The 23,577-nt window shown below is 33.3% G+C and overlaps 1 protein-coding gene and 2 long non-coding RNA genes across 5 annotated transcripts; 2 read left to right on the plus strand and 1 right to left on the minus strand.

Moving 5' to 3' along the window:
- Nucleotides 1–473: 473 nt before the first annotated feature.
- Nucleotides 474–4,794, minus strand: LOC128041182 (uncharacterized). 3 transcript variants are annotated; one of them, XR_008195843.1, is made up of 9 exons: nucleotides 4,614–4,794; nucleotides 4,163–4,309; nucleotides 3,545–4,075; nucleotides 3,153–3,230; nucleotides 2,998–3,039; nucleotides 2,538–2,648; nucleotides 2,200–2,453; nucleotides 1,770–1,875; nucleotides 474–744 (listed from the first exon to the last, which is right to left on the minus strand). It is a non-coding gene; the product is annotated as an uncharacterized LOC128041182 (long non-coding RNA). The 3 variants fall into 3 exon arrangements; XR_008195844.1 differs by having other exon boundaries at nucleotides 2,998–3,078; XR_008195842.1 differs by having other exon boundaries at nucleotides 2,998–3,230.
- Nucleotides 4,795–6,787: 1,993 nt separating this feature from the next.
- Nucleotides 6,788–9,223, plus strand: LOC128041155 (putative receptor-like protein kinase At3g47110). Its single transcript, XM_052630514.1, has 2 exons — nucleotides 6,788–8,792; nucleotides 8,877–9,223. Exons 1-2 carry the CDS (start codon nucleotides 6,788–6,790, stop codon nucleotides 9,221–9,223), a joined length of 2,352 nt encoding a protein of 783 aa, XP_052486474.1.
- Nucleotides 9,224–19,808: 10,585 nt separating this feature from the next.
- On the plus strand, nucleotides 19,809–22,088 carry LOC128041265 (uncharacterized). The gene is made up of 2 exons (XR_008195998.1): nucleotides 19,809–20,241; nucleotides 21,900–22,088. It is a non-coding gene; the product is annotated as an uncharacterized LOC128041265 (long non-coding RNA).
- The last annotated feature ends 1,489 nt before the right edge of the window (nucleotides 22,089–23,577 follow it).

Below are 23,577 nucleotides of genomic sequence, written 5' to 3' on the forward strand. Positions count from 1 at the left end.
TTTCCACCTTGAAACACTACACCAAAACAGGTTTTTAGCGGCGCTTTTTTAGGCCTTTAGCGGCGCTTTTTAGCGCCACAAATACTTTTAAGCGCCGCAAGAAATGCCGCTAATGACAGCGTCGCTAACTTTAGCGGCATTTTTATAAATAAACGCCGCTAAAGATCATGACCTTTAGCGGCGCATTTCTCACAAACGCCGCTATAGAACATGAGCTTTAGCGGCGCTTTTCCCACAAACGCCGCTAAAGATCAAGACCTTTAACGACGCTTTAACCACAAACGCTGCTAAAGAACATGATCTTTAGCGACGCTTTTATCACAAACGCCGCTAAAAGTACAACTCTTTAGCGGCGTTTATAAAAAAACGCCACTAATTTTTACAAATTTGTAACACCCGATTTTCTTCCATATACAATCCTTCCTATAACATAAAATCCAACCAAAAACAACAAATTTAAATGATACTTCAAATTCAATGAAAGATAAATGATATAAATTGATAACTGAATTATAATTCACAATATTCTTACAATAATATTAAAATTAACAATGTTAAAAATATTCTTACAATAACTAAAGCACACTAAAATGTTTACACAATCACTCCCAGAAACAGGGGCAGCAATAACCACAAGAACAAAAAAAAAAGAAAAATTACAGCATACTTGAAAGAAGAAATTTCAGCCTCTATGTTCTCCAATTGCCTCTCCAATTTTAGCTCATTCGACCTTAATCTAAGTGCCTAAAAAGAAAAAAGCAGATGCCAGCATAAATAACTTTATACAAAAAAAAAACATTCAATGGAAGATAATCCAAATGCTCGTCATATGGTCTAAACAAGCAAATTAACAAGATCAAAACCAAATAAATATAAGAGAGAGAGAGAGAGTTAAATCAACACTTAAAATCCTTTCGGTTCTGTGCAGTAAGGATGGCAAACTATTTAATCTAATGGTAGAAATTTATAACAAAGATATTTGTAATCATTAAATTAATACTTTTTTTTGTCTTTCCACTTTTCATCCTTGCTACCAAAAAGTGCTAGCCTTTTATCACATGCCTAAAGGAGAGGCCTTCAAGCAAGACATACACATAATAAGTACTGGAAAATTAAGCCAATACTAACTTTCAAGGTAACACTTTGGAATAAAACTAAATAAGTAAAGGTCTAATTATGAATTTTATCCCCTTAATTTACAAAACCTGATAAGTTAGTCCAATTGGATAACATTAGTAAACCTTACTGTTAAATTACTAGCTTGAACATCAACACTTCAATATTTAATATGTAAGGAATTATCAAAATCAACATTTCAATAATTTATATGCAAGAAATTAACACAAATCATGTATAATGTATTTACATGCAAAAATTAGCAAAATTAACAATTCATGTATAATGTATTTACCAAAAACTGGACCAACTTGTCAATTTTATAACATTTTAAATGCAACAAATTAACAATACAAGTTCATATATTCACCAAAAACCAGACTAAATTTTCAATTTTATAAAATAAGAGGATGGAAGTCTAACAAATTAAAGTTTCCAATGAAATTCAGACTTACACCATTAAGTAAATAAGAGTTTTAAACTATCGGAGATCAAAACAAATTAGCAAAAACCAACTGTTCAAGAGCATGTATGCACAAAAAATAGGATCAAATTTCCAATTTTTGCAAATTAAGAGGATCAAATTCTAACAAATTAAAGTTTCCAATGAAATTCAAAATTACACCATTAAGTAAATAAGAGTTTTAAATTACCTGAGATCAAAAACCCATTTTGGGTATAAACTTATGTAACTATTTATTAAATCTGCAACGTCGTTTTGATGCTTTGTTCAATATTAGCTGAAGCTTCTCTAAGTTCCTGCAATTTTGAAACAACAAAATTTAAAAGAATAAAAATTTGAGAAGCTATTACATTTCATGTAAGTGTAAATTAATGACGTTAGTGTGTTTAGGTGGGAAACAAAATGTAAGTTGAGACAAGTTGAGGTATAAATTGCATATTAATCCTTACCAAAATTGATAGCTAAAACTTTATCTTGTTAACCATAATTAGGATCATATTATTCAAAGTTTGCAATTTCAGTTTCAAGCCGTGAAGAATGAAATAATAGCCATAGCAGCGCCTGCAAAACCTCCATATGAATGAACAAATGAACAAAAGGAGCAATAATATAAAACATACATTTTTGTAGTTTCCTTATTTTCTCTGAAATCAAACAGCAGCACATCCATATTTCTGTTTTTCAAACGTTAATCTGAGACAAAACTAATGCCTTTTCCGATGTTTTTCTTTCGAACTTCTCATCATCAAATCCAATACCCAATTTTGACATATCGAATTCACTCAAATTCCTTCATTTCACGATTCCAGATACGTAATTTTTGCTGTTTTGGTTCATTGGTCTCGGACTTTACAGAAATCCCATGGACCTCCAACTTGCACAACAGAATGCGTGAAAATTAAGTTAGATTTAATAGATCTTAGAACAAAAATAAAATAAAACACAAAGGAGTGCATACATGTATGCAAGCATCAAAAGGAATTAATCCACAATGAGGCCACGGATTAAAGTGGAATCATTTCAGCTGATATCAGTTCCAGGCCCCCCAAAATGAGAGCCTCTTGATGTCCTGCTTTAAGAAAATGTGAGTTTTATATAAGTTTTTGCATGTTTTAACTTTTAATATAATTAAAAGCGTCCAAGTTTACATAGGCAAACTGGAAGGAAACGACTTTGTATAAATTCCGCCATATCTTCAAGTGAATAACTGAAAGAACTTGAATTTTAAGAAGACTGTAACAGATCCACCTCAGAAAATTAAAACCAATAAACAAAAACACAATAACCAACTAGCAGTCAACTTGTCAGGTCAAAGCACTCACGCATAAATCATTGCAAATAGAAACTATACACAACCAAACAAACTTCATAAGGCAATCAAGATAAAGTATAACTTGAAATAAACCACAAGAGTCTACCTTTCTGATACTGCTGATCAGTGACAGGCTTCTTATTAGCAGCTGGTCCCAAGCAAGAAACAAAGCAAACAAAGCAAATGTCTAAAAGCAGAAGCAAACGTGAATGAAGGCACATATAGTTGTGGAAACGGGAGTAACAAGCTAATGGGACTTACAGGACAAGGACGCTTAGGATCTAGGAAAACAACCCGTAGTATTTGTTCTATTGCAACTTGATCCTTCTGCTCATCAAACTGCAAAAACCAAGCACCTAAGATTAATTACTCAACAAAATTACAAATATCCAACCACAAGAGGAAGAAATACAGATAGGTAGAGAAGCAATCAATCAATAGTATAGATGGTGAAATTTACAATTGTGCATCATGCTATGGCAGAAAGACAACCCAAAATATTATTGAAAAACTGTGCATGCCTCTTTCAAAATTGGCCCAAGATCAGCTTTGAGAAAAAATAAATTCTCATCCCATCAAGCATGCACAAAAGCGACGGAAAGATAATTTTTGAAGGTCTGGAAAGATAATTTTTTAAAAAGGGAAGTACATACATGGAAAATATAGCTTATTAGCTGGATCAAGTTTGAGCCGACGCCGAGTCCGCAAAAGCGACTTTGCAACGGACAGCTACCTTCATTTGCTTGCACAGGAGGGCTCCGATTCCATGAGGAAGAACTACCAGCCACGGTTCATTTAGATAGGTAAGGCAGAGTCTCAGACAGAACAATCTCCGCAGCTGCGTCCACATCCTTAGAGTTCTCGATAGCAACAGCTTTTAGAATTCGTGAATCAACATATGCAGTAGGAGAACCAAAAATAAATCCACTGAAATAGGAGAAAGGAAAATGAAAGAAAATCTCCCGAAAAGCACCCAATACAGCTCACTGAACCTAAGAACCAAAAATAAATTATGAGATCCAAAATCGATGGGGTTGAAAGGATAAATTTAACATTAAAAAATGAAGGAAAAAATAGAGAATTAAAACAGAGAATTAAACGCGTTCCAAGTCAATTTCAAAAGGAGGATTGGGGATTCTCATCTCATATTCCAGATACTCCCTAAGGGTCCATATGTTCAAGAACTGCAAAGATGAAGCAAATAACAAGTTCTAATTTTTCCAAAGAATTCATTATAATAATTCCAGCTATAAATTCAATTGCAAAGTAACCTGATATGGCTTTCTGGCCACAGTTTTTCCATCAGCTTTCTCATCAAATTCTCCTTCCTTCCTCTTTGCCTTTCCTTCACAATTTGCCGCTATATGGCCCATCTGACCGCATGTGAAGCATTTATCTTGCCCAGGGGTGAAGACAATCTGAAAATATATCATAAACCCTGTTACTTTTGGGCCAGGAGGGAACATGATAATAGAATGATAAAACATCCTTCGAAGTAAATGATAACAGAGAGAAAAAAGTGGTATCATTTTCTGAGTAAACGAACAGAAAACGTAACTGAAATGCAGAAGAGAAAGTGAAAAATTAAAACAGATAAAGAAGTTGTATGTTGAAGGAAATGGAAATAAATGATTGAGAATAAGTTGAGAAAAGCAAAGTCACATGAATTAAAACAGATAAAGAAGGAAATAAATGATTGAGAAGAAGTTGAGAAAACTTTACCTTGGGTATGTTGAAGGAAAGAAAGAGGCTTCAGAGTCACATAAGAAACAGATGAAGTATGAGCTCTTCTGAGATGTATGCAAAAAGAGGGAGAGAAGGGAAGATGATGATGAAGACGGTGGTGGCAGAGAGAAACCCTTGGGTGTTTTGAGGATACCAACTTTAGGGGGGAAAATTTAGGGGTTTCAGGGGGGAATTTTGGAATAAAAGCGGTAAAAGTGAAATAATTTTTGTGGCGTTTTTTTATAAAAACGCCGCTATTGCTTATTTTTTGTGGCGTTAAAAAATTATTTTCATTTTGAATAAAATGATGTTGTTTTACTATTTTAAAAATTTTATTTTGTTTTTATAAATTGATTATTTTTTGTGGTATTTTTTATGAAAATGCCGCTAAATGTTTTGCTATATAAAATGGTGCTATTTTTTAAAGTAAAATTATTTTACTATCAAATAATCTCTCACATCAAATTTCTATTAAAGATTGAGACGTTAATTATGATTTTATATTGTTCATTTCGATCTAATCTCTATTTTATTAGGGATATTTCTTCCTAACTAAAATATAATTATTTTGCTAGATGTTCGATGTGGAATGATTTTAGTTTTGTATTTTATTTTTATTTGTTATAATTTGGTCCTATATATCTAAAATAGATAGTTACTTATCCGTATCAATTTGTTACATTTTTTATTTATTAATTTTTTAAATCTAATATTTAAATATATCAAATGGTTTAAATTAAATATTTTTAGTCACAAACACCACAAATGTTACCTTTTCCTAATTTACGTAAGAAACGCCACTAATAAATTAAATTCTTATAATAAAACGACACCGTTTTGAAAAATTCTAAATCATATTAGCGGCGTTTTGGCTATAAACGCCGCCAAAGCTCGTATATTTTACAATTTTTTACATTCAATTATTGTATATTGCATATCAATCTTAAACTAATAATCTTTACAATTTATTATTTCTCTTTTACAATTATATAAGAACTTATTTAATATATAAATTAAAAAATACTAATTAATCTAAACCTTAAACCCTAACTCGCCCCCGAATCTCTAAACACTAAATCACTAACTATTAACCCCAAACCCCAAACCCCAAACCCCAAACCTCTAATCCTTAATTAATATAGAAATTAAAAATACTAATTAATCTAAATCATAAACCCTAACCCTAACCCGACCCCAAATCCCTAACCCCTAAACATTATTTAATATATAAATTAAAACACACTAATTAATCTAAATCCTAAACCCTAACTTGACACTGAATCTATAAACCCTAAATCCCTAACTCTTAATCTCTAACCCTTAACCCCTAACCCCTAACGCATAAACCTTAAATCACAATCCTTAAATCAGAATCCCTGATCCATAATCCCTAATTCCATAATTTATAAACCTTAAAATTGCAACTCTTAAACCAGCCCTAAATCCTAAATTAACTATATATATACCCTAAACCATATATATTAAACCCTAAACTATAATGATAATTAAATTAAATATTTTAAAATTAATACTATCGTATCTTTTACAATTATATTTGAAATTATTTAATATATAAATTAAAAATCAATCAATCATGTACACAAAAAAATTTAAAATTATTTTAAATAATAGTATTTTAAAAATATTTTTCTATGTTTTTTTATTTCAAATTTATCCATTTTTATCAAATATTCAATTAAAAATAAATTAAATAGTAAATAGCAGATAAAATGTTTTTGCGGCGCTTTTTCAAAAACGCCGCTAAAGCCCTGAACATTAGTGGCGTTTATCTGAGCACTAGCGGCGCTTTTTTAAAAACGCCGCTAAAGATCTGAGCATTAGCGGCGCTTTTTTTAAAAACGCCACTAAAGATCTGAAAGGTACAAAATGATGTCGTTCGGCTTAGGTTTTTTGCGGCGTTTTTCCAAAAAATGCCGCTAATGCTAATTTTTAGCGGCGCTTTCCTAGAAACGCCGCTAATGCTCGATCTTTAGCGGCGTTTTACGTAAAGCGCCGCTAATGCTCGATTTTTAGTGGCGTTTTTTGTCCAAACGCCGCAAAAAACGCCGCTAAAAGCCTGTTTTGGTTTAGTGAAAGTCCTATCACTTCTACACAATAAGTTGAAGGGAACTATACCCAGTTCTCTAGGCAAATTATCCAACTTGGAATACATGTATATTGGTGCAAATAAGCTGTCCGGATCAGTTCCTCCAGTGCACAACTTTTCATCTTTGCTAGTTCTTGATGCAGCTGAAAACCAATTATCTGGGAATCTTCCGCCAGAAATAGGCTGTACTTGTCCAAATCTGGAAGCGATTTTTATTGCCCTTAATCAGCTTACTGGAGAAATTCCAAGGTCAATATCCAACATATCTAGCCTGGAACTATTTGACATCGCCTTAAATGGTTTCACTGGATCAGTTCCTGAGAATATGGGAAACCTGAGGAATCTTCTAGTGTTAAACATTCCAGGCAATTACCTTGGAAGTGGGAAACCAGGAGACTTGAGCTTTCTCTCATCTTTAAGCAACTGCAGCCGATTGCAATCTTTGGCTATAAATTACAATCACCTTTATGGGGTGATTCCAGATTTTGTAGCCAATTTTTCAATCTGGCTTGAAGAGCTTTTTATGGGAGACAATCAGATCATCGGACGCATTCCTCAAGGAATTGGCAATCTCATTAACCTGGATCTTGTGGAAATGAAAGGAACTTTCATTTCTGGTGAAATTCCCATTTCCATTGGAAATCTTCAAAATCTTGAAGGATTGTACCTCGGTTTTAATCATTTGTCAGGTAAAATCCCATCCTCCATTGGTAATCTCTCTCGGCTATCCGATCTAGACTTATCCAATAACAAATTCGCTGGAGCAATTCCTTTATCCCTCAAGCAATGCACAAATTTGCAAAAACTAGATCTTTCCACTAACAACCTTAATGGTAGTACCCCATATCAATTATTTGGTGCTTTTGAAAGACTGATTTATCTTAATTTGTCTCACAACTCTTTCACTGGTTCCCTTCCATCAGATATGAGAAACATGAAGAATCTTGTCGAGTTTTACGTTCATAATAACAATTTCCATGGTGAAATTCCCCTGACACTTGTGGAGAGTTTAGAACTTACAACTCTCTTCATGCAAAAAAACTCATTCCATGGTACCATCCCTCAATCTTTTGCCTCCTTGAGAGCTCTTGAGAACATAGATCTTTCAAATAACAATTTGTCTGGCACCATACCACCTGAACTTCAAAAACTTCCTTTTCTAGTGAGATTAAACCTTTCTTTTACTCAACTAGAGGGTGCAGTGCCAAAAAAAGGAGTTTTCAAAAATGCCACTGGATTTTCTTTCTTCGGAAATAAAAAGCTTTGTGGGGGAATTCCAAAATTACAGTTTCCCAAGTGCTTCAGTGAGAAACCAAAGGAAAAGGGAAAGGTTTTATCTACCAAAACCATTATTGCTATTATCATCAGCATTCTTCTTGGCTCTATTTTGGTTGTTCTTCTTGTTTATCATTCCTTGAGACACAAGGCAAGAAGGGGAACATTTATGCCATCATCTTTGTTCGACAATGGCTGCTTGCGTTTATCCTACAAACAGCTTCTTGAATGCACCCATGGTTTTGCTTCCTCCAACTTGATTGGAACTGGAAGTTTTGGCTCTGTATATAAAGGAGTTATTTATCAACATGAAAAGCCTGTTGCTGTCAAGGTACTTAACCTTCGAAACCATGGGGCGGCAAGAAGTTTCATAGCAGAATGCAAGGCTTTAAGGAAAATTCGACATCGGAATCTTCTCAAAATTATAACTTCTTGCTCAAGCATTGATTATCAAGGCAATGAATTCAAGGCTTTAGTTTTTGAATTCATGCCTAATGGGAGTTTAGAAAGCTGGTTACATGAGCAACATGATCAGTCAAGGTATTTGAATTTTGGTCAAAGGTTAGACATTGCTATTGACATGGCCAATGCTATAGATTATCTTCATCATGGTTGCGAGACGATGATTGTTCATTGCGATCTGAAGCCTTCCAATGTCCTTCTTGACGATGATATGGTTGCACACGTCGCTGATTTTGGATTGGCAAAGCTCTTGTCTACCGTCACAAGCAATATTGGAAGCGATCAAACAAGTTCCTCAGTAATCAAGGGAACAATTGGCTACGTTGCCCCAGGTAAAGTCTCTAACACTGAATCAAGGGAGAAACCAAATGATTTCTATTAAAGATTTTTAAATTTTTAACGCAATATTATTGCAGAATATGGCATGAGTGGATCATTCTCTCCAGAATGTGATATCTATGGCTACGGTATTATGCTTTTAGAAATGATAACCGGAAGGAGACCGACATGTGATTTGTTTCATGATGGCTTAAGCCTTCATAATTTCTGCAAAATGGCACTACAAGAAGGCTTGAAGGAGATTTTTAATGTTCGTTTAGTTGAAGAAATTGGTGTAAACAGGAAGAGAATAAGAAATAAGCCAAACATGGAAGCTGAGATATGGGAATGCTTTGTTTCTTTCACTAAAATTGGAGTTTCATGCTCCACTGAAGTGGCTACTGACAGATTGAGAATTAGAGATGCCATCATTGAACTTCATTGAACCAAAGCAAGGTTGCTTCGAACCGGGTTTTATGGAAGGGACAATAGATAGGTAGCAAAAGCTGGTGAAATGAAATAGAGTAGAGTTTTGAATTTTACTGAGTGAAGTTGATTTTGGGTACAATCAATCCGAAATGGTCAGTTCAGGTTTTGGAATTTGTGGGTCATAGTGAGTTAATTTTAAATTTCCAATGGTTTTCGATTTTAGTTAGTTTCATGTTAGTGTGGTTTTTATTTGTTTAAAATTTTAAAAAAAATGTTACTCATTGCTTTGCATTCACTAAGTTAGTATTAATAATTGAGATATTTCACCTTTACTCTGCATTTTCTCGAACCATTCAACTACCGTTCTCATCTTCAAAAACAAAAGCATTGCAATTCTTCCATAAAAACCAGCAAACAATAGGAAATAAGGAGCACCAATTGGTTCCCTCAATTCTGAAATCTCCACTGTTGTTTAAGTTCCACGTTAGCCATTCCTTTAATTGTAATGTGAAGAATGTGAAACTCTCTACATTTTGAAGTATTGTTTTCCATATGTTTTGAGTAAAACATACAGTCTCTCAACATAAATAAAATAGACTCCAAAAGGAGAACCACACCTTAAACAACAGTTGTCTATTGCTCATTACTCATCATTAGTCCATTAAGCAATAGTTATAAAAATTAACAGATATGTTGGGGTTCTTGACACTTCCAAACCAAGTTACAAACCTCATCTCCAGCTTCCCAATCATCTCCTACTATAGCTTTACAGGTAGCAGCAATAAAAAAAAAAACCCATTTTTATTCCATCTCCACGCCAGCACATTTGTTGAATGTTGGCCAGCAATGCAGCAGCAAGAATTTTTGGTGCACAAACATGCAGCTGAAACTTTTGTTACAAGCAAGCTAGTCTAACTCAGTTGTAATTTGATTTATTGATGTTTAGGTATTGATTTGGCTAATGAGTTAAGCTTGTTTATGTTTACAAGTTATGTTTTATAAGTTTGAATGTTGTTAGTGGGAGTGGTTACGTATTTTGTATTGTATGTAACTTAAAAAACAACCCCCTTTGAAAATTGAATCTAGTGAAAAACATATTCTAACTTCTTCTTGTTTTGGAGTCTCATTTTTATTTGTTTTCTATTTTACTTCTTTTGAATCGATTATTCTTTGTTTTAATTGATTCTTCTCTATTTTGAATCGATTGTTTATTATTTGAATCGATTCTTTGTTGATTAACTCAATTCAAATCCCAACTAATGGTATCGAAAGCCTGTTATCTTTGAAGGCCTTTGTTCTTTGTTGTTTGTAAAGAAAGAAGGAAAGAAAGAGAAGTTGTTTTGTTGTTGTAAAACATGAGTTTTTCACCACCACTTGTATTTGGTGGTGAAAACTATCATATATGAGTAGTGAAAATGAAGATATATCTGCAAACTCATGATTTGTAGGATGTGGTTGAGACAGACGGAGAGTCATCTCTATTGAGAGCTAATCGCTCAAATTAGACAACATAATAATAATTGGTGGGATATTTCAAATTAGACAGCTTAATTTAAAAATTCAAGTGCAGTAGTCACCATCGTTAAAATTCTCTTGTACTAAATTCACTGGTGTGATATTTTGATATAAACAGAAATTACACTTGGTAGTCATGTAATAATAAAAATAATGTTGAATCAAATTATGAAAGTAGATGAATCGAATTAAATAGCAAAACTAAAGTATATAGATTAAATCTTAAGTTTTAGCATAGTACAAGGTCAAATTTGAAATTTGACCATTAAAAAAATAAAAGGCAACTCCTGCCTTCAAAAAATATGTCACGTTGGCTAATTAATAACATTAAAAATTATAGGGGCTAAATTATATTAAAAATTAAAGTATATAGATTAAATTTTAAATTTAAACGTATCATAAGGACCAAAATGAAAACTTAAACCTTTTTTATGAATTGCAAAATCAAAAAGCGGGCGGGGGAGAAAGGAACATGCATGCGGGTGGGTTGTTAGAAAAAAGTAGAGTACACCCTAACAATTGTATAGTAACAAGGAAAGCACTTAGTGTGTGTTTGATGAGGTGGGAAATAAAATAAGTTTTAAGTATGTTTGGTTGAGAAAAAAATATGAGGTAAAAAAAGAATTAATTATTTTTATTTTAATGCATAAAATTAATTCTTTAAAATTCGAATGATGAATAGAGAGAAAATGAGAGCATTGATGGATTATGGTATCGAGTTTGGAGGGTAGCACATTTAAAAAAAGGAATTTAATGAGAATAAATAAAATTGGGTGACTAATTAAAATTTTAAAATTTTTGTGAGATTAATGAAAATTTTCAAAAAATTTAAGAGAGTTTAATTAAAATTTTCAAAATATATAATTAAAAGGTATAATGTGAATTTTAAAAATTTGAGGGCCTAATTAAAATTTTCTAAATTTTTGATGAGTGCTTAATTTGTCTATTTATTTGTAATATTTCTCCCATTGAATTATGCTATTTATGTTCTTAAATCTTATTTATACTTAAACTTTAATTACAATTGCTCAAGTTTATTGAATGTCCAACCAAGATTTGATAGCTTACAATGATTGTCGAGTCAATTTGGATAATTAAATTCTAATTTTATCTAATACTAGTGACAAATTGTATAACTCATTTATATTGTAGTTTACGTTTATGTAGTGTGGATGTATGATATAGCTTAAATAAACTTCATTGAGGTGAGTTTGTTGGTTAGAATTATGTCTCTCTCATTCTTAATGCTATCGGTAAGTTAAACTTTAGGCGTTGAGTTATAAGATTATTTATCAATTAGAGAAGTAATTTCAAATGAGCTGCTTCTTAGATATCGAATAGGGTAAGGAGAATTAGTGTCAGTTAACCTTTGACTAGACCTTTTTCCCATTGGTTTTTCTAAAACTTTTAATTAATTGTTACTTTCAGTTGAAGCCTTAAATTTAAATTTAGTTTCTTATTTAATAAAATCCTTGTCCATTTTACTTTTATTGTTTTGTTTGAAGAAATAAATTTATTATCGACCTCTATGGATGTCGCTTTCTACTAATCTTATACTTTTAGGTAGGTTTTTATTTTTGTAAGTCTTGACAGCCTAACAAATTTTAAGGGAAAAATTAAAATTTCCCAATTTTGTTTTGACTATCACAACGGTCTGCCTCAGAACAAGAGAGAGATTTATATGTTAGTTCAAATTTATATATTTTTAAAATATTTTATTTTCTTTAGTTTCAATTTTTTACTTTACCAACCACACCTATAAAAAAAATTATCTTATCCTTTTAAATTTTTACTCCAAATTTTCAATTTTCTTTCCACTCTACCAATCAAAATCTTAAAGCAACCCTAGGTTGTGCACAATATGGAGGATGGAAAAGAATGACATAATTTGCGATTGTTCAAATACATGAGCAACGTATAACTAAGAGAAATAGAAGCTTAATTTAGTAAAAGCAGAACCAAACATAAGATCACACACAATTATGCTTTGTTACTTAAAATCAGAAGCACCACAAGAATCATGGCGTGCGGTCATTCTATGCATTCTCGCTTGAACTGTAGAAGGGATATTATGTTTATACGTTAAACCAAGCATTAAACAAACATATGAGTAAAGTCTATACCATCCAGCAGTAGCTTGCAACACAGTCCATCAGTCATAGAACAAGCACTTCAGAGCAAAGCTCAAAAACCTCTCATTGATTAGAAACAACAATAGTTAAATCACAGTTAACATTTAAGTGTGGCTAAGAAATCAAGAACAGAGCCCACTTATTCATTACCTGTCAGCAAGCACATAACCTTGCAAATAATAATATACTCATAAGAGCAGCCAATAAAGAACGATATTTTCTCAAGTTTCATTAACTTGCTTTAGTTTTTTCAGATCTTCAACATTTCCAACCAAAGTTCAGACAACTGCCCGAGAACAATCCCAATTCCATAGCCATTAATCCTAACTCTTGTAAGATCGCAGAAGCTTTAATCTAAGCAAAACAAGAAATTCCAACTCGCAAAAAAATTGTACAATATCCTTTGCCCTGTGTGTGGAAACTGCTTACATCAAAGCATCAACAATTAATACTTAACCTTGGCCTTCTAACCCAGGTTGTCTAGTCTTGAATCTGTATCAAGCCCACAAATAAAAAATAAAAAAACAAGTTAAAAGAAATCCTCACAAGTCACCACCTGTCTGCAAAAGCCTATCATGTTGTCCACTGTGCAAAGGTAACAACTATTCTATTATAAGGATTTGATGAATTACTCCCTTTACTATCAAATAAATCAATTTAATTTTTGTATTATTAAAAAGAATAAAATAAAGTTAAATTAGAATAAAATTAACATTTATTATTTCAATTTAAAAAACATTTATTATTTCAAAAATATCTTTTATTAATGAATAGGTAATTTTGGACGCATACTATATACATTCCATTCTCATCATGGGGAAATAATTTTGGAAGTTTTCCCAATGTTAGGGTTGTCGATGAACATTTATCAGTAATATGATTCAACAACACTTAGTCATGGTTCGAATTAATGAGGTAAAAGCATCTTGGAGGCCGCTATACTAGGAGTCAGACTGCATTTTGCCTCCTTTAATCAAAAAAGGGGCAAACTAGTTCTTGAACATTATATTAAAGAGCAAATTGGTCTTTTTTTTAAAAAATTCATCCATTTGTACTGTTAAAAACTAGTGTGCTTGAAGAAATAACTAAACAGTAACATGTGACGTGCTATGTGTACCTCATGTTGACATTCAGGGATCAATTTTTAAGGGTAGAAATGGAAAAAATCTTTAATAGATGACTATTTTGCTCTTTAATCTTATGTACAGGGACTGATTTGCTCATATTTTGAGTAGAGAGAGTAAAATGCAATCTAACTTTTAGTATAGGGACCTCCATGATACTTTTATCGATTTTGGATATGGTTTAACAGACAAAAACAAGTACATGATGCAATGAAATTTTCACTCGTACGCAAAAGGATATAATAAAAGCTGCAACATAACTATAATTAGCTAGGTTATGGAACTATGGACAACGATGTATCATTTTGCTTGACAACTCCATTAAAACAAGCTTCTATTCCAGTTAGAAGCACAATTATCAATGCAGTTGTATTTAACAAAAAATAATAAACATAAAAACAAGTGAATCACACTAAATTTGATTATTACATAGGCAAAATTAGAAAATAAAAAAGAACTAAAAATTGAAATCGACAACCATGCTTTTACCTGCATTTAGTTGATATAGAAAATCTTCATTTTCCATTTTGCATTCATGTCCCGTTTGGATATGGATTGTAGAAGCCCAAATTCGCTGGGCCCATTGTCCAAATAAAATAAAATACAACAAACCCAAAATTCAATCCCAACTACCCAAACCTTAAGCCCAAAATAATCAGCCCACAAACTTAAAATTTCAGCAGAAACCCTAGCTGGCACAGCGCATGCCTTACGTGGCCTCCTCGTCCGCCACGCCTCCAGCCCACGCCCACTCAAGACGCCTCTCCACCACTGCCGGCCACGGGCACTGCAAAGCCAACAAGTAGACGCAACAGCAAAGAAAAAATAATGTTAAAAAAAAACAAAATAGAGATAAAAGCATTGGTAATCGGGTTATAAAAACCCCAAGCACTGCTCATGTATTTTTTTCTTCGTTTTTACGAACGCACATAAGTAAAATCAAAAACAGAATACAGACTGAAAAAAGGTTGAAAAATCCGACCGTTTTTCCTCTTTTCGTTTCTTTATTTTCTGTTCTTTTCATTTATTTTTATTTTGAATCATTTGTTCATTTCTTTTACAAAAACCCGTTTTTACAAATAATATAGAATAAAGAGAGAAGCAAAAAGAAATACCTGGAACGCCCGTCGATCATGTCTTCGGAGGCCTATCCGTCGCTGAAATCGACTCATAAGGGCGGGATGGAAGTTTCTTTTTTTTCTTTTCTTCGCAGCCATCGAACCAAAAAATGTGGCCTTCGAACAGGATCTGAAGTGGGGCTTAAAGTAGCCCCTACGCGCAGTGACGGCCACCGTCCAAGGTGGTCACGGCGGTGCTTAGCAATGGCCTTGTTGGCCGGTTTTGGAAAGGCTGAGAGGGAGAGACCTTTGGCTCTCTCTGTTTTTTCTTTCTAAAAATGAAGGAAGGGATTTCTTTTGTTTTTTCTTGTTATTTATGTAGGCTAATGCGGCGCCGTTTGAAGGAGAGTGACCTGCACCTCTTTGCCCTAATGGGTAATTTGCGTATTCAACCCCTCCATTTCGCGCTGAAGCATAATCTGACCCTTTTATTTTTTATTATTTGGGCCAAAAATTCTGTGTCGAATTCAATCGGGTCCTTTGACCATGTACAGTCCCTTGCGCTGAAACGTTGCACTCTAGGACTGGGGTTTATTTCCTGAATAGTCCTCCATTCTTCGCGCGCGCCCCATATTAATCCCTGGAGACTTGTTTATGGTTTTTGCAATTAAAACCCCAAATTCGTGTTAGCTTTCAATATCATCCCTAGTCCATTTCATTTATTTATTGTTATATTAAATTTTTTTATCCTCATTAATTTTAAGTTTTATGTATATTATTTACTTTAAACAGTTACATATAACTTATTTTAAAGTTTTCTTTTATATATATTCATTGTAAATTACTATATATGTAATAAGCCCAATTGTCCAGGCCTGCATACGAGCCCAACACAACAAAAGTAATAGCGGGCCCAATAACGAGTCCAATACTTTTCAACCCAATAATCCTAAACCTAGCCCACAAAAAATAGACTAGTAGAAACCCTAGCTTCGCTTAGCGCATGCCAAGTCGGCACCGCTCGTCCTCGCTTCCGCCATGAATCTTGCACCACGACCCTCCCCAACATGCGCCGCATCATGCCACGTTATACCTGCGACAATACAACAAAGAAGAGAAAGCAGAACAGAATAGCAAAAATCGGGCAGCAATAGGCCAACGAATAACATAATAGATTTCTTTGGATTTTTTCTTCTTTTCTTTTCTTCTCCATTTCGGCTATAAAAGGCCGATTTCAAATCTGTAAAGGGGGGGATAAACAGAGAAATAGAAAAAATTGAAAGAAAAAGAGAATACTGTAAATTGAGAGAGAAACAGTGAAATAAAATCAGAAGAGGTGAATTTCATCTTAGTTTTTTTTTTATTTCTTTGTTTGTTTTATTTATTTTCAGATTTTTCGTATATTAAATAAAAAATAAAAGGGAGTATCACCTTCGAGGATACGCCGTTAAAACCCGAGCCTGCTTCACCTGAATCGGGGCTGGAATGGCCGGGATTTGAATCGGCCGGTCGGTTGAGAACGGCGGCGGCGGAGAACGGGTTGAAAACCCTAGCAGAGCTTTTGCTCTCTTCTTTTGTTTTTTTCCTTCCTTTATACTGTAAATGAAAATTTTTAAGAAAAATTTTATTTTAAATGGTATTAGCAAAACGGTGCCGTTTAGGTGGCCATACCCGCGCGGTGACCCGACCCGGAGGGGAGGATCCGCGCGTTGGGCTTTGGAGGGTAAATTCCGCATTGAGTCCCTCTGGTTTTTGGCGCGTTGCAATTAAACTTGTTTTGTTTCTTTTTAAATTGAGCCGCATTTTTTATCCGTCTTTCAGTTTAGCCCACTGCTGCGCAGCGTTTTGGGAAGGTGGGAATAATTCCCCTTTCGATCCTCCTACTGTTGCACGCATCTTAATTTGGTCCTTATTTAATTCCCATCTTTAAATTTGGTTTCAAAACTTCGTTTATTTCTAATTTAATCCTTAATTTGTTATTTTTCTTTTTATTTTTTTAATTATGTTATACTATGACTTTTATTATTATTATTATTATTATTATTATTATTATTCCTACTATATATATATATATACGCATGTTTTAAAATAATACATATACATACACTTTTTTTAAAAAGCTTTTAATACATACATATATTTTGTATATACAAACATTTTTTACTTTTATAAATATGAATATACGTATTTTTATATTATCCTTCATAGATTTTTTTTTACAAACGTGTGTATATATGCATACCTACATGTTTTAATACATATTTTAATACATTCATTTTCTATAGTATAAATATATATATATTTTCTTGTGTTTCTTAAATTATTATAAACATTTTATTATTTTTATATGCTCCATTTTTTTATATACATATTGTACATATTTTTTTATATTTTTACTTTATTCACGCAGTTCTCATATACATATATACATGCATTTTTAAAAATTATTATAAGTTTTTATGTATTTTATTCTCTTTTTATATGTATACTTATATGTGTTTTATATATGCATTAGCATTTTATCATGTTTTTAAAGAAAATACATTTTGGTTTCGTCAAAGCATTAAAATCGTTTTTTAAAATATTTTTTAAATATTTGGCAATCATGATTCTCGAGAAAGATCGTGTCCTAACTTACTGGATTGCGGTTTTTTTTCGATGAATTTAGAAAGCCAAGTATTTGTTTTGCAATAAATTTGCAAATTTTTAATAAAAGCTTATTCTCGGGAATTCAAAATGTTGGGTCCTAACTTACTGGTCATGACATTTTCTTCTCGAAATAAGAATTTTCAAAAACAAAAGGCAATATTCGGGTATTTTGAAGATTTAAAAACATTGTGCCCTAACTTACTGGGTGTGGTGTTTTATTTCTTTGAAATAAGAGTTGTCTTATTATTTTAATCCATTCATGAAATAAAAAGTTTCCTTTTAAAATCTTTTCAAATTTTCGACACCAATGCATTTAAAAAATCAATTTGGTACGAATTTTGGGCGTTACGAGGGTGCTAATCCTTCCTCGTGCGTAACTGACTCCCGAACCTGTTTTCTCAAATTTCGCAGACCAAAATTATTTTTAAAGTGGGCCGATCACACCTTAATAAAGGATCGGTGGCGACTCCAATTTTTGTTTTTACTTTTAAAGTCGAAACTAAAATTTTTGTTTTCAAAAAACGGTTTCGACAGCTTGGCGACTCCACTGGGGACATTTAGAGAGTCGAGCCATAAACTGATCATATTTGTTTTTTGTGTCGAAAATCAAAAAGTTTTTAAAAATTTTCCCCTTTGCACTCATTGATATTTTATCATGGAACTTTGGCAACTTTGCATTTGCATTTTGCATTTTACCTTTAAGTGGGAGCGAGAAACTAGTCCTTCGTGAGGTTTTCACCTCCGTGCAGGATAGTGGACCGCTTCCGGGATACATCCGTACCTATGTCTTCGTGAGATTTTCATCTCCGTGCAGCCATAGGGAAATGTGTCCCCCTGAACTGAAATCGATCTGTATGAGCCTATAATGGGTGAGGATCGAGGAATCTGCTGGTTCGGGTACCCTTACTCTAGAAACTAAACCTCATATAGTGAGCTTTAGGAACTTGCCCTAGGTAGAACTATACCGAACCCTAGTAGATTCCTAAATAAGTGTTCTTGTTTGGATTATATTTTTATACGTGATATTAACTTGGGTTTATTTTGTTTTGATTACATGACATTTTTTACTGCATGGCATTTCATCATAAAAAGAGGTGTTGATTCACGTTCGGTTGTTAAATAGAGAGCTTGTCATAAGGAAATGGGTTTCTTGATAAAGCGGAAAATAATACGGTTGCCCGAATATGTTCCGAGAAAACACAACAAGAGGAAGATGATAGTTTAATGGAGGACTACACAACCATTGCTCCGTTGCCCGAAGACTCAAGAAGATTATTCGAGAGCCGCTGAACTTTTTTTAAGGGAAGCCAACGAGCATCACGACGATAAAGGAGCAACGAGTCACGGCTCGGATCAAGTAAAAAGGAGATAGAAGAGACATCCCTTTTGAAGAGTTCGTGAGATTTATCTTAATGCTTGAATGAAGAAGAGGAACGAATGACTCCGCCTATAAGGACAAAACCGTATATATATCTGCTTTATGTAAAGAGATTTGTTTTCTAGTAAAGTTGTTATAATAGAATTTGTAATAACCCGGTTTTGACCCTAATCGGAACAGTGGTTTCGGGACCACAAATCCGAATTAGAAAAATATTATTAATATTATTATGTGTGTTTATTTTGTGTGTATGTGATTGTGTGAAATTTTCGTGTTTTAATTTCGCGCTTAAGTGTCCGATTTAATAAAAGGGCTTAATCGCGTAAATGAAAATTTAGGGGTTAATTATAAAAGCACCTAATTGTTGTTGTCTTTATAACTTAGAGGTTTTATAATGCAAATAGTCCACTATGTAAGTTAGTGGGTGGCAAAGGACTAATATAACCTTATTATATATGTTTTGTTTATTAATTATTAAAGGTTAAATAAGTAAATTAATAAATAATGTATAGTATAATAAAACAAAACATAAACAAGCCATTATCATCTCTTTTGTTGGCGAATGTTGCAAAGAAAGAAAACATCCATGGCATTTAGGGTTTGCACTTTGCTAGCTTGATTAAGGTATGAAATTGTTTCGGTTTTTGATAATTTTTACGTTTTTGAGATTGTTGCTTTGAATACTTTAGAACCCATGTATTAATTTTGTGAATTGTTGATGATTTTGAAATGTGCCATTGATGAATATTTGTGTTTTGTGATGTTTGATGATGAATAATGGAAGATATGTCTTAGATTAACATGTTTTGTCTTGGGATTTTTGATGAATTTGAGTATTTAGGGCTAAATTGTGAAAATAAATTTTTGAGGGACTAAAATGGGAAATAAATGAAATACATGGACTTGTATGAATACAATGAAGATTCGGCCTAACTATGGTGTTGTGAGATTTTGTGTAATTTGTGTTTTACGCAATAGGGACTAAATTGCAAAAAGTGTAAAATGTCTGGGGCAAAATGGTAATTTGCCCATTTATGTGTTTTTGGATAAAATTGAATGATTTGATGAATAAGAGGGTTAAATTTGAATATGTTTAGATCGCGAACTGAAGAAAACAGAATTAGATCGGGGAAAGTCGAAAGTAATCGAATAGTCGATCGAGTCTGCGGATATCCGAGGTAAGTCTATTAGCTATTTAATGTCATAAAAATCAGTATATAGGTATGTATATGTGTTGTATTTTGATGAATTATAATTGAAAATATGTTGGTTGAAATAATTAAAAGTATGAGTGAATTATATGCAGTATTGTTACATGTTCGAATCATAGGTATATACTTATATAGTCATTTGAATTTAGTTAAAGTATGAAGGTATATAAGTATATACATGTATAAATTATTAGATTAATCAAAGATATGTATAAGGTATATGTATATATATAAAAGGGTTCCAATGATTATAAAAGTATATATATATATATATATAAACTCTTGGATTTGATTTGTGATATGTATGTTATAATTGTATATATATATAGATTCGAATAAGCATGCAAAAATACGTGCATGTGTTGTGTATTGAATTTAGATATGTCATTATATATGAATATATGTGTATAAACCTTTGGAATTAATTTAAGACATGTAATTCATGAGTATATATGTGGTATTGAAAAAGTATGTTTATGTGTGAGATGAAAATATATGTATATGCAATATTTGATTGGATATGTTTACATACATGAATAGGTACTTAATCCGAATTTAGGTAGGATATATGTGTAAGATATTATGAAATGCGATGAATCAAGTATATGCGTATATGTTCTTGAAATGAATTTAGGTATGGAACTTATATATGTTTAAGAAAGTTTCGATTATGTGAATTTATTCATGCAAAAGTCTCGAATGGAAATGAATATGTGAGGTTGTTAGTTTGAATGACTAATATAAAGTGATCGAATGTAAATTAGACTTATTGTCTAGCAGGCTGGATGCTGGTGATATAATTCGGGCTATGTGCCTAGCGTGCTTAATGCTTGGTGAATTAATTCGACTTTACGTCTAGCGTGCTTAATGTTGGTGATACATTTTGGACTATAGGTCTAGCAGGCTATAAGTTTGTATCGAATCGTTTTAAAACTTAGCGTGCTAAGTGCCGTGAATCTATTTAAACTATGTGAGAATATGCAATTGATATATCTATGATTTTGGTTATATGAAATCGATGTATACATAAATATTAGGTTTTTATATGCTTGGTGAGTATACATCTACATTCGGTTTTTTGCATTTGATTAAACATAATTGTATGCATTTAGTGTATACAAATGATAAAGGCATATGTATATCGTATATGCGGTTGCTGAATTTATAAATGCACATGGGGATATGCAGTTGTTAAATATATACATGGAACCTATGTGTTTGATAATTATTTATGGATGCAATTGGGATATATATATAAATGTACTCATTAATTTGTATATGATGAATATGTATATATATATATTCGAATGTATGTATTAGCGATGTACTCAGTATAAATTCATAATGAGTCTATATATATATAAGTGAATATAATATGTGATTGGTATATATATATATACATGTGTATGATCAATTTTATGCACATGATAAGTACATATGTGAATTCGAAAGTATGCAAGTAATAAAGTGTATATACATTCGGTTTTTAATTGTTGATAAATATGTATGCATTTGTCTATAAGTATTTGTTAATATAAATATATATTTTTGTTGTTATGCTATAGACTTACTAAGCTATAAAAGCTTACTTTGTTTGTTTTCTATCCATTTGTTTTTTTTTTAAGATTTTGGAGACGCGTTACGAGCTCGGGGATCATCAGCATAGTCCATCACACTATCGACTTCTTTTGGTATTTTGTTAAATGTTTGAACTCAATCTTATGGCATGTATAGGTTGAGCACGATATTAATTACATTTTGATTGTAAATTATAATAGCTATGCGAAAGTAATTAAATTTTCATGTTGTGATCAGTTTGGTTGCAAAAAAAAAAATGGTTGTGTTTGTTCGGTAATGCCTCGTAACCCTAATTCGGCGACGGATACGGGTTAGGGGTGTTACAGAATTGAACCAAGAATCAACGTCTCTTTTTGCATTCATTTCATGCATTTGCATTTCATTGCATCATATGCATTAAACACCTCTAAATGATCCTAATTGATTAAAATCATTGCTCAGTTAACCTGGAAACCAACCAATCAATCCAACACCGATACGACACTCGAGCAAAGACAAGAGATATGGATCAGAGATTAAAGAAGCTCGAACAGTACCAGAAAGAGATGTAAGACTGGCTTCAGCTACAAATGCAGGAGCGGTTAGACAAGATAAAGCAAGAAATGTCTGAGAAGATGCGGGAATCTCAAGAGGATATAGTGGCCAAGTTAACCCGACTGATAACTAAGGGAGGCGACAAAGGAAAGGGCCTCATGGCAGATGTCGATGAGGGAAATGATGATGAACTTTTCTATCCTCCAGGTTTCACCCCTCCACATGAGCGAGCTCAAGCTGAATACCCGCGCAAATCTACTGTCACCATCATGCCTCAGCAATTTCGAGCTGGTGTTTCGAACCTCCAAACTGGGCCGGGTTTTAATCCCGAAAACAACCCCATGAACCCTGCCATTCCGGACTTTGACGAAGTGGCTAAGAAAGAAAGAATAAAGATGGAATTACCGAAACAGTTAGAGGATCGATGCAAGTGGCTCGAGGAGAAGTTCAAAGCGATGGAAGTCACTGAAAGTTATCGAGGCATAGACGCAAAAGAGCTGAGTTTGGTGCCAGATCTTGTTCTCCCTCATAAGTTTAAGATGCCTGAATTTGAGAAGTACAATGGGACAAGCTGCCCAGCAGCTCACATCACCATGTTCTGCAGGCGAATGACGGGTTATGTTAACAATGACCAACTCCTAATACACTGTTTCCAAGACAGCCTTACTGGGGCAGCATCCAAGTGGTACAATCAGTTGAGTCGTGCCACGATTGGATCATGGAGGGACTTGGCACAATCGTTCATGAAACAATATAGTCATGTGACTGACATGGCTCCTGACAGAATCACCCTTTAGAACATGGAGAAAAAGCCGAGTGAAAGCTTCAGGCAGTACGCACAGAGATGGAGGGAGGTCGCAGTCCAAGTTCAGCCACCGCTCCTGGAAAAGGAAATGACCATGTTGTTCATTAACACCCTGAAGGCACCGTTCATTACACATATGTTAGGAAGTGCCACAAAAAGCTTTCCTGACATAGTCATGAACGGCGAGATGATTGAGAACGCCATCAGGAGTGGGAAGATCGATGCTGGAGAGAGTAACAGAAGATCAGCCTCGAGGAGGAAGGAGAGTGAAGTGAACAACACGAGCATGTACAACAAGGGCTACTCGAAGTCAGTAACAGTGAGTTAGCCAGGAAAGACGGCTGCCAATCAGCAAAGCTCGTCGAGACAGGAGGTCGGTACAAGGC

This window comes from Gossypium raimondii, chromosome 5, assembly GCF_025698545.1.
Source record: "Gossypium raimondii isolate GPD5lz chromosome 5, ASM2569854v1, whole genome shotgun sequence".
Lineage (NCBI taxonomy): Eukaryota > Viridiplantae > Streptophyta > Magnoliopsida > Malvales > Malvaceae > Gossypium > Gossypium raimondii.

Coding starts and splice junctions, on each gene's coding strand:
- LOC128041155 (XM_052630514.1), top strand. CDS start 6,788: ATGTATATTGGTGCAAATAAGCTGTCCGGATCAGTTCCTCCAGTGCAC. Junction 8,793..8,876: donor AATTGGCTACGTTGCCCCAG/GTAAAGTCTCTA, acceptor ATATTATTGCAG/AATATGGCATGAGTGGATCA.